Genomic DNA, 14214 nt, shown 5'->3' on the forward strand with positions numbered 1-14214 from the left:
ATTTAAAATAAAAAAACTTTAATAGTATACAAAACTATATTTTAGATTTAAATACATAATATAATAAACATTATATATTTAAATGCTAAAAAAAACAAAACAAAGTCCCATTACATTTTACATATACTTGTTATCTTTAAAGTTTGACAGTTACAATTTTACACTCACAACTTTACATTTTTCTGTACATCTACCGATCGTTTCTATGGCAGCTATAAGATATAGTTATCCGGCTTGTTCCGACATCTTATATATATGTACATAGTAGTAAAAACAGAAGACTATCTGCGAAGTTTCACTCAAAAAGCTTTAAATCTGAGGGACTATATTGCGTAATAACAGACAGACGGACATGGCTAGATCGGCACGGCTGTTAATGCTGAACAAATTTACAATGTATAGGTATTATACATACTTCATAGGGCCAGAAATGACTCCTTTACTGCGTTGCAATCTCCTGACTAAAACTTTAATAGCCAGCAAAAGTAGAAAGATCTGAATATTTTTAATTTTCCCAGACTTGTGGCAGCTTTCCCTGTGCAATTAATGTACTGCAAGGCCATATCTTATCCAGTTACTTTTGACGGGCCTGTAATGACAAAAGGAGGCCCTTCCTTGGCGTTGTTAGAGCCCAATCCTTGCGATCTAATGCTGCATGATGGCGGCAGATTCAGGCTTCCGTTGGTGAAGCTGCGTCGAGGGCTTTTGACAGCAGGTAAATCCCGATTTCGTCCTTTTTTGCTTTTAGTTGCCAACGCGTGTCTGGGCCGCTGCCAGCCTGCAATATTTTTCACACTTGATATAACAAGCAGCCATTTTGTTGGCACTGCAGTCCCTTTCCCCCGTTTTCCCCGTTTCCCTTCCCCATCTGCATTGCTCACTTTGCCAGTCGCAAAGGATTCGCCAGGATTGCTCCAGGTGACTGTGCGTGTGTCATGTGTGTTTTTCTGTTTGTGTTTGTGTTTGTAATGGCTCCCAAAGCGCACAAACAAAACTGTCACCACTGCAGCAGCTGGTGGTGACTAAAGAGGGGTGCTGGGGATAGGGGACTTCCCCGGAAGGACTTAGATGCAGTCGGATAAAATCAGTTCTACAACCAGAATTGATTTTTTAAAAACTGATGGCAAAGGCAAAGACCTTCACGAAGAAGATCTTAAGCTTACTAAAAAGTCTATTTTCTTTTTGATAGTATTGCTTATTTAATTTAAGCTTTAATTTACAAAAACAGTCATTTTCTCCCTAAAAACCAAGTAAGCGACGGTACAGAGTTCAGTGACAGTGACAGAGATTCATTTCGTTATCCTTAAACGAAGAATTCGCAAATGTAATTTAGGTATTCCGCTTTCTAGCAGTGTAGTTGGCTTGGAATAAAAATCTGCTGGCAGATGTCTGCAGAAGAAGGCAGCGCGGAGCAAGCTTCCAGCGAAATTTGCTAGTGCTCGTTTGCCGCCTCTAATGCAATTTTTATGCTGCCCTCGCTCCACTGCTCGGCAAAGCTGCTGCAGTGCTTCCGTAGCCATCCGTTGCCATTGTTTTGCAGCTTGTCTCCGGCAGCGCCTCGACCAGGCCAAGCAAACAAAGCCAGCAAATGCAACAAAGGCGGCGCACTTATTAAATTGTCTGACTGCCCCCTCGATGCCATTTTTCTATCTGGCTTTGATCGAAATATCTGAGCCACATAATGCAATCACCAGCAGCTTCATTAAGTGCAACTCGTGCCAACCCGTGTTGGCCGGATCTCAGCAAGGACCTGCGCCGGATGTCCAGGCTCACGTTACGTGGCTGCTCTGGCATCGATTCTTATAGCCTTTCTCGAGGCGACATTTTTAAAATTGATCGAGCCCTGAACTTACAGCAACTTATTTTTGTAAAGAGTTCATATTTTTAAAATTAAAATTCAATTCAAACTTAAAATAAACGTATATTCTTCTTCTTTCACCAAAATGGGTTCATTGAATGCCAAAGGAAATATCAGGAAATTATTACGGAAAAATATGTATAAGTTGTAGTTCTTCAATATTAAACAAAATCACCTCTAGCACAAACTAAGTAGCTGAAATATAAGATGAAGACCGTGGCACTTTCAATTCAACAAACTCCACCATTTTGAGACGATTAAAAGTAACATAATTTTAAAAATTTTTAAGGCTTGATACTTTGCAGCTTTGTTACGAAAACGAATTTATTTAAATTATTTGAGTATCGGACAAAGGTGACTGAAGAGTTGAACCGAAGCACATTTAAAAACCGAATACAAGATCGGTAAAATTAAATCTCCGATTGAAAATAAAACAATTTTTGCACTTTCAATTCCATTTCTTCTCAATTAAGTTATTGAAAAAGTCTAAATAGCAGGATCTACAAAAACCTTTTGATCAACAGGAATGGTTCAGAACGAACTATCGAAGTAGATTTATAATTATCCGCATCTATAATGTTATAATCATATCCATGGAAGGTGTTATAATTTTAGACAGAAGTTTTCAACGTAGCGAGGTGTAATATACGACTGTGTAATGTTGATCATTATCAAAAGTCGAGGGAATTTGTCAATTACCATCTTTAATTTCAGAATTTATGTTTTAAACTTATGAAAATCTGATGTTTATATATAAACATTCACTTAGCGTCGAATGCAAATGCATGGGTATACAGCATTCCTAGATTTCTTGTTTTTACTATTATTATTTGTTAATTTAAATTAATTTTTCTTTCCCAAACGACTATTTTAAACTATTTTCCAATTAGTAATACAAACTATCTTTTTGAAGATTGCTTTTACTGGAATATTTTTCTGTAGAATTGAAGAATAATGAATGGCAGGAAAAATAGCTTTGCCTAGAGGTGAATGGGGAACAATGGACTCACCTTTGACCAGAGTAAGGATGCCCAGCGGCATGACCAGAACGGCGACCATCAGATCGGTAATGGCCAGCGACATAAGGAAGTAGTTCGTCACATTCTGTAGCCGGCGTTCCCAGGCGATGGCCAGGCAGACAAGGATGTTCCCGGCGGCCGTGCCCAGGACCAGGACGAGGGCTAACAATGCCCAGTAGTTGTTTGCGTCAAAGGGCACGTCCGCGACAGTGGGCCAAACGGTGGTATTGGCGCGGCTGACGTTCCACCTCCCAGCCAGATGGGGATTATGCTGATGGCTTCCGTTGCCGATGGGCAATACGCCCTCCGTCTCCTCCTCCTCGGCTGTCCAGAGCTCCAGCTGCTCGGCGCTGCTCCAGTCCCCGGCGCCGAATCCGACGCTGTCGTTGTAGGAACCTAGCGAGGCATACACATCCTCTTCCATTCCGCGTTATTATTCCTATTGTGCGCTCTACTCGGATTCGTGCTGCTGCTGCAAAATCCGCATGCTAATTAGCCGACGCATATGCAACAGAAAAATAGAAAACGTCAATGGCAATCGGCAATCGCAAAGCCCTTGCGCGGCAATTCGAATTGCAAATGTAAAATGGCGGAAACGGCAGCACCGGAAATAAGCGGAAGAGCAAGGCGGCTCACGGCACTAGGACAACGGCAGTGGCGAGGGCGACCAAACGGATATTGGTGGCAAACATTTTATGGCACCAAATTGCCGGAAGTTTGTGCTGCAATGAAGAAACACAGAGAACGGGGAAATTAAAGAAAACTGTTTAAGCAAGCAGAAGACTAAGGACTTTGCATACTTATTGCTATAAACTAATTTGAAACTAGTTTAGTACAAAATTATATTAACATGATTTATTTTGTACTTTATTTGAAGCCTTTTATAATATTTTTCATTGCTATATTGTATATTGCTATATGTATATTGTCATTACTTGTCATTCAATTGTTTGTCTTTAACCAGCACTTAGCCCCTGCTTACTATTCAAATTCTTAAATTTACTTTCAATTGCTGGGAACATGAGGTCAATTAAACTCAATTGCCAATAGGAGATACTGCTACAGGCATCGCCCAAGTCGAAGGACATCATTAAAACACATAAGCTAGTTTATAAATTCCAAATAATTGCCCTTCGTCGGGTTTGGTTTTGCCCCAATTGGCTTTAAGTCTCGATAATTCATAGCAGAACGCCGTGAGTAATAATTAATGGGCCCCATAAATTATCCCCGCCCACAGCCACCACAGTCCCCCTTTGTTTACCCTATTTACCGTTCTCAGTTCAGGCGATTGGACGACATAATTGCATTTGATTTGCAGGAATCAAGGGCGAACGCAGGGCGAAGGGCATTTGAATAATCGAAATCGATATTGATAAGCAACAATAGCAGAAATCAAATCAATTCTCCGTATGCGTATGTCACAAACACGGATAATTAATTGAGACATATTTCACGGAACAGACAGCGGCCGAGAATTCCGGCACCGAATTCGAATTCAAAGGCCCCAGCCAACCGCAGGCGGAGACCGCAGGCGTCGGTGGACTGTTTGTGGGCCCCAAACAGCACTGAAATGAAATTTATTTCCAAAACAAAGGAATAACACAATTCCCCAGCCGCAGAAGCATAACTAAGAGTGGTCAGGTCGTCCTACCGAGAGCAGCGACAGGAGTGGGCTATTTTAGAAGCGGTTCTGCGGTCGGCCAGACAAACAAGTGAGAAGACACACTGGGAGAAAAGCCAGGAGCGGAATTTATAATAACTTTTGATTACCCTATGAGAGTCTCTCGGCCTACGCATTGTTTAGACAACCTTTTCTTCCACTGCAGGCACAGCAGCAGGCACGACATCGCAAAACAGTACACAACAATCGAAGGATCGAAGGAACGGCCGGCTGAGTGGAGCAAATCGAGCAACTTTGGGAAAGGACCTCAACTTGACAACACCTTGTTGACTCCCAAGTAGTGGCTATGGCAGGGGAACGGGCAGCTGGTGGCTGGTAGGTGGGAACTGGGCACTGTCTGCACGTTCTGTCAAATGCTCAAGTGTCAATGTTGTTGTTAATTAATTTCCCGACTGACTGAGTGATGCATGCCACCGATAAGTGGGACTGGCTCCCACTTGGAGCTGACCCTTGCCGAGACCATTCGGCCCAGCCGCCTTGATAAACTGTTTGTTTGCCCTGTGCTGTTGGCCAACTTGTAGTCACAGCCGGCTAATGACAGGCGAGCGGCCACTTCAACTGTACGACGAGGACTCGTACGGGGCCAAAAGGTCGGTGCGGTGCGTGTCAAGTGGGCCGGGCCGGCCAGCCTGTGTGTGTGTGTGTGTTTGTTTGTTTGTCCGAGTCAAGTGTTTAAATTTCCAACTGCCACATTTATATTTATAGATTAGTTGAAAAACAGACAGCACTATCGGTCTTCTTGTTTGGGGATACAACGTCACAAATTTATGGATAACACGATTTTTATGATACACTTAAAATGTTAAATTCGAACAAGCCCTATTATGTAAAAAGTGGTTTATACTATATAAATAGTGCAGCAGTAAGATCGCACTTTGTTTGGTTCTCCTCGACCCTGCTATCGGTACCGGAAATTAAATAATTTTTAATTTCTATTATTTATTTTTGTATCATTAACTTTTACCAATTTCCGCAGGCCTACAGAGTATGTAAGCGTCCTCACGTAGGCCTGGAATTTCGCCTGACAGGCAAAAAATAGCATGTCAGCACATTACGAAAAAACCCAACGAAGTCGGGCCCTGAAACCCATAATTATTATTTTGTGCCCTCCCCTTGGACATGAATTGCACAAAGGCCATATTTCCGCGGCGAAGGGGAACGGCTTCGCTCGAGTCCGGGCTGACGCCCGTATCGAATGTAGAGCGGAGCACCATTAGTCATATTAATCCCGGCGGAGTCATTAAGTCGTAAAACAGCGAAAGGTAGCCAAAACACCGAAAATGTCCGTACCAAACCCAAAGCCGAGCCAAGGCTACCCCTGTTTGTCTGTCACTTCATCGAAATGTGTACATAAACCGACGACGAAGACGCTTATGTGGGTCAATTTCGCCTGTTTGCCGCCCTGGTCAAGTCAATAAATAAGGAAATGGCACGAGTTTAAGGTGTTTTGGCGTGTATTTAATTTGTTCATCGTGCAGGAAGTATTTCAAGAGGGCTTCGGGCGATGCTTTTACTTTTGTAATTTAAGATACAAGTGAGGCGAATATCACTGACACATTTAGAGGCGAATCTTTAAAGCTAAGAAAATAGTAAGTATAAGAATTCAAGCATAAAATAGCTACAATACTTGTAGTTCCTTAAAGTAAATTTAGGTTTAAGGTTTGTTATAATTTAGAAAAACTATTAAACTATTTAACTCGGTGGTTCTTCTTATTGTCCCTTGGTAGCACAAATACTATTTCTTCTGAATATTTAATAATCGTGCTCGAATTATTTAAATTCTCTTTAAACCAAGCAATATTTTGCGGGAACTGTCGGCTTGGCCGCTTGTCTGCTCGGCTTCAAGGCAAATCAAGTTCACCTCCCGCAAATCCGATCAGGATTTCAGCTCAATTCGACTTCCCTGAGTGCCATTCCTCTGCTAGTGGCACTGCCCCTGGGGATAAGTGCAACTAATCGCATGCTCATTGCTCATCCGCCGCGTGTCCCTCGGCACATTGCTTATCTGCAGTGAATCGGTCGGGTTTTCGCTGCGCACACACCGCATCACGCATACGCCACGTCAGCCGCTCTGCGAATGTGCCCTGCCTATGGGGCGAAAACAAAAAACAATCCTCAATCCACGGCACCGCAAACACTGCGCAAATATTTACTTTAAAATATCTTTCACATGTCAGCGACAAGCGGCCACCGGGGAAAACGGTGAACGTGGAACAGAACACCGTCGGAAAGGGAAAACTCGGGAAAAAGGAAATCGGATTCAGGTGCGGCGCTCGGTATTTTTTCGTATATATCTACATTTTGTTTTCATTGGCCATGGCAGCTTAAGCACGCAATTTGATTTAATTTCTGTTCGTTTTATATATTTATGATTTTTCGCAACGATCAAAGCGAAGCGAAACCCACAACATGGTCTGAAAACCATTGAAATTTTAATTTTCAGCCACGGCACGAATAAAGGTGAACAGGAGCGATGCCATCTGCTCCCTTCAACTGAATGCGTCGAGATTCAATTGCAGACTCGCCGCCAGTCGCATTCTAATGAATTTCGTGCGTAACCTGTAAGTTAATTAAACATACCGGCAAGTTAGCTGTGAACACATTTTCCCAGTTTGGACGACAAGCGGCTTAAGACGATATTGAGCCGTGCCTCAAGGAACCTCAAATACTCTCACCACGAAAAGCCAGCAATTCCGCGAACTCCAGCCATCCATCTAGCTCAGCTCTTACCCGTACCCTCTTACTTTCCGGCCGGAAAAATGGAAAAATATGCATGCATGTCGGCTACTTTTGGGAGCTGATGTAATGCGTAATATTCTGTTAACTAGACTTTTCCGGCTTGCCAGAACAATTTTACTCCGTCAACTCGCGGCCGCACCCACGACGGCAAGACAGTCGACGAGGAGCAGCCATCGCGACGATTAATCACAGTTGCCGCTGTTTGGAACAGTTTCGTGCTCGTCCGCTTTCGCTGGGCGAAGGAGCAGGAACTTAAAATGTACTTACAGGACTACGACTATTTTGACTGTGGGACGCAATTATACGCTGAACGCCTCACAAGATAAGTCTACTTAGATGTCTGTAATTTTTATGGAAATAATTATTTCCCCAAATAAACGCAACTAAATTCAGCCTTCCAGGAACTATATGTTTCCGCTCATTAGGCATTCTGTCTGACATAAATCAGGCAGGAGTACCTCGACTTTCCCTGGAATTGCTAGACCTTTCATATGCTTTCCGTGCAGAACATTTTAGTTTCTGGCCGAGCACCAGTATCCCTTGATATTTCCATTTATAGACACAGTATATATTGCGGCGTGCCATTAATCACACACAGCCGCCCCAACCCGCATCCTTTCACGACTTCCTGGGCGTGCCGGTAGCCCGACTATAGTTGTCGCAGCAAGTTGACACTTAAAATGTTAGCTAAATTTACACATGCACTCAGCTCGGCAGTCAACAAACGCCGTGAAGCAGAGGGGGAAGATGTCAAACAATGCTCTCGAAGCGGCTCAAGGATTCCCCCAGTCATCGCGGGTTGCGACTTGGCGGATTGGCGGGCTGGCGGGGTGGCTAGATGGCCTATGGCCATGGGCGGTGACAGATGGGAGGCGGCAGCTCTAACACTTATCGTTCATTATTATCTATCGCCAAAGCACCGCCTCCTCCTATCCCGACATGCTCCCTCGAGCCCTTCCCTCGCCCACATGGCGGCACACACTTAATTGATTTCTTTACTGCTCCTCGCTATTCCTGCCGCGGCGAAAAGAATCCTTCGCATAAAAACTTTCCCAGGGCAACGATACGTGCATCTTGTACACAGAGAACAAATTTTTAATTTTTGGAAAACTTAAAGGAATATAATTTTATATAATAACATTTTAATTTGAAATATACTTTTGGGTATATTAATTTCCCTACAATAAACTAACGAATTTAATTATCGATTTGCTCAATATACTTTTCACCGTGTCCTTGTTATGGTTTGAGGCGCAGTCCGCCGTGAAATCCCCTCATGGGGTGAGCTCGACCCTTAAGCTCGACTATAGAACAGGGCTATAAATTAAATTCTTATGCGAGAGGGCTGGCAATTAAGGCACGAATGTGTGACAAAGACCGAGGCGCAGGATGTGAAGTGGGTCCGAGGACGAGATGGCGAGGTGGCAGGTCTTGTGGTTCCGCTGACAATTTCATTAGCTTGTCAGGCACAAGTTTCCACTGGGCTCATGCCCGAGCAGCATTAGTCGCCGATGCAATTAGTAAGCAAGCTCAACTAATTAAGCAACGCCCAGATCCAGCTCATCGGAGATCCTTTAACACACAGCTCTTTTCTGACTGCAATAGAGTGTCTTATTTATCCATCAAATATTTTAAAATTCTCGTAAACGTAACACAGAATTCAATTTAAAAATCAACAAAGCCAAAATCCCTGTGGTTTCCTATAATCATAATTTCAATATCAAATAAAGTACCAATTATCCTTTCAATTTATACTCTTAATCAGCGTCGCCCGACTTACCGCACTAGAATTCCCAACGTGGTCTAGCTGCAAGCCACTCTGAATATGGAAGTCGGTGAGGTACTATTGCCAGAGTCAACTATGACTGACAACTACTTGTCTAACCGTTGCAGGAAAGGATAATCTTTTTCTGTGTGCCGTAAAAACCCGATTTAAACAGCTGGAAAACAACGAGGCCGAGCCGCATCTCTATTCTCCCTAGGCATCCCTTTTAATTGTTTGCACGAAGGAGGGCGCACTGCTTCAAAGGCTCGCCCCGACGACTCCCCCACATGAGTTATGTAAGCTCATTTAACGGCCGCCTAATTGCGAGGCAATTACACGGGAAATTGACAATGGCAAAACAATTAGAAGGACACTGGGACTCTGGGCGTAATGGGGCGTGGCTGAGACAGGCGCCCACACATACACACACCCCCCGAATCAGGCTCAGACGAATAAGGATTTCGCCTTTCGCGGAGATGGGAGTCAAGGCCAAAGAAGGAAGACGTCCTGCGAAAATCAAATAAATTATGGCCAGCACAAAGCAACAACAGCCATCGTCGAATGTGGCGGAAAGTCTGAAAGAAGCGTAGAGACAAAGCATAGGAAACCCAAATCAAATTGAGATTTATGAGCCCACTGGTGTGTGTCTAGGTCAGCCCAAGTCCTTGTCGCCCTTTCGCGCTGTTTGCCTCGCAGCAGTCACTATTAGGCCGGACGGACATCTGGCTTCAATTTTTCATGTTGTGTCTTCCATTATTATTTGGCAGGCTGGTCAGGCTTCACACCTGCCGGCAAGGCCAATGCGAAAGGAAAAACACTAAAAGCCCGGGCCAGGGAAGGAAGAATGCAAACAAACGGAAAGGAAAGTTTTCATTGTCGAACGGGGCCAGGCAAAACACAATATCAGCACATATAATTTATTATATCGATTTGGTCAGTGACAAAACAAGAAAAATTGCAGGAAATAGGGCTCAAATGTTAGCGGCATACGCTACTCTACTAAAACTACTACTATATTTTGAATGGAAATTAGATAAGAAGAAAGCCATTCTATGTGGAGCTACATTTACAGATACAAATATATTTAATAATATTTTTTAGACCTGTTCCACGCTCTCTGTCAAGTTTTGTCGATAAAGTCGCACCTAGTCAAAATTTGTATGCTATCGTGTCAATGAGAGTGGGATCATTGACGCAGACCCAGACTCCCCTAGAAAAGATTACTATCTCGAAGAAAGAACAACTGATTTCGCATAGTCAAATCAAGAAGGAAACGAGATCTACGGCTGTTTTCAGTATTTTCGATAACCAAAGCAAACCTTGCGCCTTTCAGCACAATTATTTTCTCCACAAGACTACTCAGTAATTAGCAACACAGTTAAAAGCACTGTGATCTTTACGTTCAGATACATTTTAAAAGGCAAAAAAATCGATTTGTTTTACTATAATCTTATCTGGTGACTATTACCAGATATCAGGATCTTTGCCACTTTGAATAAAAGCCGGGACATGGTAATATTACTTGCGACTCTTTAAAATTTAACTTGATCCTATTTTTGGATAATTCAATGGGTAAAATATTCACTGACCAAAAACATAGTATGATTTATAGGCGAGCTGATGGACTCCTCTCCGTTGTGATGTAAGCAATCAGCAGCAGGAAATGAATAAGCGATCCAATAGCTGACCGCATTTCCCAATTTTCCTCATTACGCTTCTGGACACGAATGTCGTAGCAAATTTTGATGGCATATTTACCTATTTGCGTGCATCAATTATTTATATAACTCCGCTTGGGGCGACGCGTCGCCGCCTCGCTGAACCCAACACACCACACCAACACCAGCACTCCCGTCGGCTTCGATTTGTGTCATATATTGGCAGCTGTGGGCGCGCAGGAATCGGGGAGCAATAAAAATAAGCGGCCATAAAATTCAATTATGGCCACAACAAGTGCAGACATCGAGGAAACACAATCACAAACACCAAACCCAAACAGCAGCAGCAGCAAACCGCAGTGAGGAGCCGACAATGTGTGCTCCCAGGCAATCATGCAATCAATTGTGCATGCATCCATGAGTTGCAGCCCGGGCATCGGAGGCGGAATTGGTACCCACAGACATGGATCGGAGTGGGAAGGGGAATAGGAACCGGGAGAAGTCAAATGAGTGCCCTGGTTTCCCACTGAAATATCCTGTGTAAATAATATAGAAACCCATTCGCTCGAAATAGTTACAATTTGGTTACTTATCATAAAGCTCTACCGTCTTCTCACAGATGTTACAGAAAAGAGTATTGATGATGGAGTGTCCTCGGGCAAACTGCCGAATACTGTAGTCTACTTAGAAGGGTATGAATTAGGTAAAGAGCTTCAGACCAATTGGAATTTCAGACTAGAGAGATTATATGACTAGTAATTATATATCCCCAATATGTTTCAGATATTTAAGTTTGGGTACAATTGAAAAGAATTTTGTTCAGTAGCTGGAACTGCTGATGCTGATTTTGTAAAGTGGAAAAATAGAGCTTACATGCAACTCCCTTGCATCTTTTAAAATTCACAAGAATGCAGGTGAACAGTACTTACCAAGCACTCATGTATGTGCATATGTATGTACACTCAGGCATGGCAACTTTTGGAGTCATAAGTTTGGGACTGAAGCGAATCAATGTGCAAAAACGCATCACGTTTGCTTAGTTCCCCATGAAGAATTTATTTTATGCATACTTGACACAAATTGTTATGTGCTTTGACACATTTAAGAGTTCAGATTGGGTTTCATGAGCAAACTACATACAAGCCAATCGAGTAAAAAGTCATTGATGAAATAATAATAGTATATTTTGTTTGAACCCTGTATGCTTAATTATAAACAAAGCTAGAGGATTAGTAAATAATAATAAATAAACTAATTGTAGTATATATAGGAACGTTTAAAAAATAATTTGCTCATTTTCGTCAAAAATTTAAAGTGTACATGTATGTATGTACAATTTAAATCTTTCATGAAGAATGCTCAAATATTAATCAATATGCTGAAGTTAACTTAAAGCGGCTCCAGGAACCATATAAATCGATTTAAATATATGTTTCCCAAGACGTCACTTGCAAAACAACCCTAATTGACTCTAATAACTATGGTACGTTTAAAAACTTTCTAACCAAGTCAGGAAGGCTTGCATGTGCCATCTAACCCCCGCTCTCCGAAACAACACTCAGCCCTTCAAGTTTAAAATGAAATCAAATATTCATTGGCAAATATAATTGTCCAGTCCTGTGTTTGGCTTGACTTGGCCTTTAATTAAGTTGCTAGCTCCGCAAATAGCTGGCAGTCGGTGTTCGGCACTCGACAACGGCATTCGCATGCATGTTGTAAACGCCCTCCGAGTGATTTCCCGTGGTCACGGCCCTGGCAGAGATACACACATATAAATGAGAGGCCATAAAACCAACGATAAAAGTACAAATGATAATAATAGCCCATATATATATAGATATATAGATATATGTATGTCCGTGGCTAACAATAAAGACCAATGGCAACAATGGCAGCAAATATTGATAAGTGCAATTTGAAATATTTGCACGGCGTTTAGAGGCAAACATTGTAAATTGCATTTGGATAAGCTGGTAGCCGGATATAAATCAATATATACATATGTAGAGCTGACTGAGAGCCTTTAAGAGCCTTGTGGGTATTTAAAATTGTTTAACTTAAAAGAGTTAAAAATAGGAGGCGAACACTTTGAAAATCATGGACTTATCATCTACTTATTAGCATGATAATCTAATGAACCAGTTATGAAATGAACAGTTAATAGCTAACTTCTAAAATTGTATAATATTCATGCAGGTTCGGATACTGACTCATCATTGAGAGGGGCGGACAGAGTCAATCTCAAGTTGTAAATCAATACGGATTCACGACCTCTTGGGCACAAATCAAGGAGCACCTGATACATTTTCAGATCCCCTTGTTACTTTTCGGTATCTAGAACTATTTCTCAATAGGTTCCATGGTCTTCTTGAGGAAAGGTCCCTGCTTTCTTTTTGAGTGCCCGTTGCATAGCCACAGGAGAAACATTGAGTTCTTAGTCATCAATTATATAGAGTGTGCAATGGCCCAAATTTGTATTTACAGCCTTTTCCGAAAGTGATGAATTTTATTTGGTACATACATATGTATGTATTAAGCTCCTACGATAAACTACTTTAAGCTAACTTTCAATTCGCCGTGTAGTCGGTAATTGCTTATTTATCAGCAGCAACGGCCAAGTCGATCTAGAAAACCTCTCTCTCTTATTTGTAGAACTATCTAAATATTACAAATATAAATAAAACGACTAAGTCATTTGGCTGATGTGGAAAATAAGAAGGTAATGCGTGAAATAACACATATCACATTTGCGACTATAAGAAGGGCTTAAATTTTATCATTATCTAGAAAAATCAGCACAAGCTGTGTGTTCTATACATCTCTCCTGTAAGTTTGCAGGGTATTCTAATTTTACCCAGAAGATGCAACCCAGTGAAGCGGTCATGTTCTCGTTTTCTTTCGAATTTGACCGAAAGGGATCGATTTTTAATTATCAAACTGAAAACTGCAAGGTTATGTAAACGATTTAGCTTCCTTCTTATTTATTTATTTATTCTTAATAAACCAAAATGAACTATTCATTTCTAGGCTTCTTCAGTCGATTTGCACACTTACGCTAATTAGTTTTTTAATGGTTTTAAGTGGGCTTAGCACTAGGCCATCTTATGGGTTATTGTCTGACAGCAACACTTTATGGCTTTTTAATGAGCCCAAAATGTGCGGGCCATAAATCAAAGCCCCAGAGAAGGGAGCGGAGATAGTCCATTGCCGAAAAACACACATGCAGACCAAGTATCGCATTATTGGGAAAAGCTTATCGGAAACTCGCATCGCTAGCATTGATGGCGGCGGAGCTGTCTCCCGCTTAATGCCATTAAATCCTATCAATTTTCCTCGCCCGGCAAGAAATTTAAATATTTATGCTGTGGCTTAAGCCGGCAACAATAACACAGCAAAGGAAAGGTTCAAAAATTTCCAATAAAAAAGAATGCCAGAGTCGGGGTCGAGCAGGAGGTTGCCTAAGCAAATTGAACCCAAGAGCGTCCAGGCACTTA

The 14214-nt window shown here is 42.0% G+C and overlaps 1 protein-coding gene and 1 long non-coding RNA gene across 5 annotated transcripts in view; one reads left to right on the forward strand and one right to left on the reverse strand.

Annotated features, from left to right (window-relative positions):
• 5-HT2B (5-hydroxytryptamine receptor 2B) overlaps positions 1–14214 on the reverse strand; it is a 51494-nt gene that overhangs the window by 32833 nt on the left and 4447 nt on the right. For all 3 annotated transcript variants that reach the window (XM_070287228.1, XM_070287227.1, XM_070287225.1), the window contains exon 2: positions 2869–3599. In XM_070287228.1, the coding sequence (XP_070143329.1) occupies positions 2869–3301 (433 nt within the window). In that variant the 5' untranslated portion in view covers positions 3302–3599. The remainder of the gene's footprint in view (positions 1–2868; positions 3600–14214) is intronic.
• LOC138928808 (uncharacterized) lies at positions 8949–11274 on the forward strand. Of its 2 annotated transcripts, none has more exons than XR_011445206.1 (3): positions 8949–9132; positions 9191–10574; positions 10663–11274. It is a non-coding gene; the product is annotated as an uncharacterized lncRNA (long non-coding RNA). The 2 variants fall into 2 exon arrangements; XR_011445207.1 differs by having other exon boundaries at positions 8949–9128.

This window comes from Drosophila kikkawai, chromosome 3R (genome assembly GCF_030179895.1).
Source record: "Drosophila kikkawai strain 14028-0561.14 chromosome 3R, DkikHiC1v2, whole genome shotgun sequence".
Lineage (NCBI taxonomy): Eukaryota > Metazoa > Arthropoda > Insecta > Diptera > Drosophilidae > Drosophila > Drosophila kikkawai.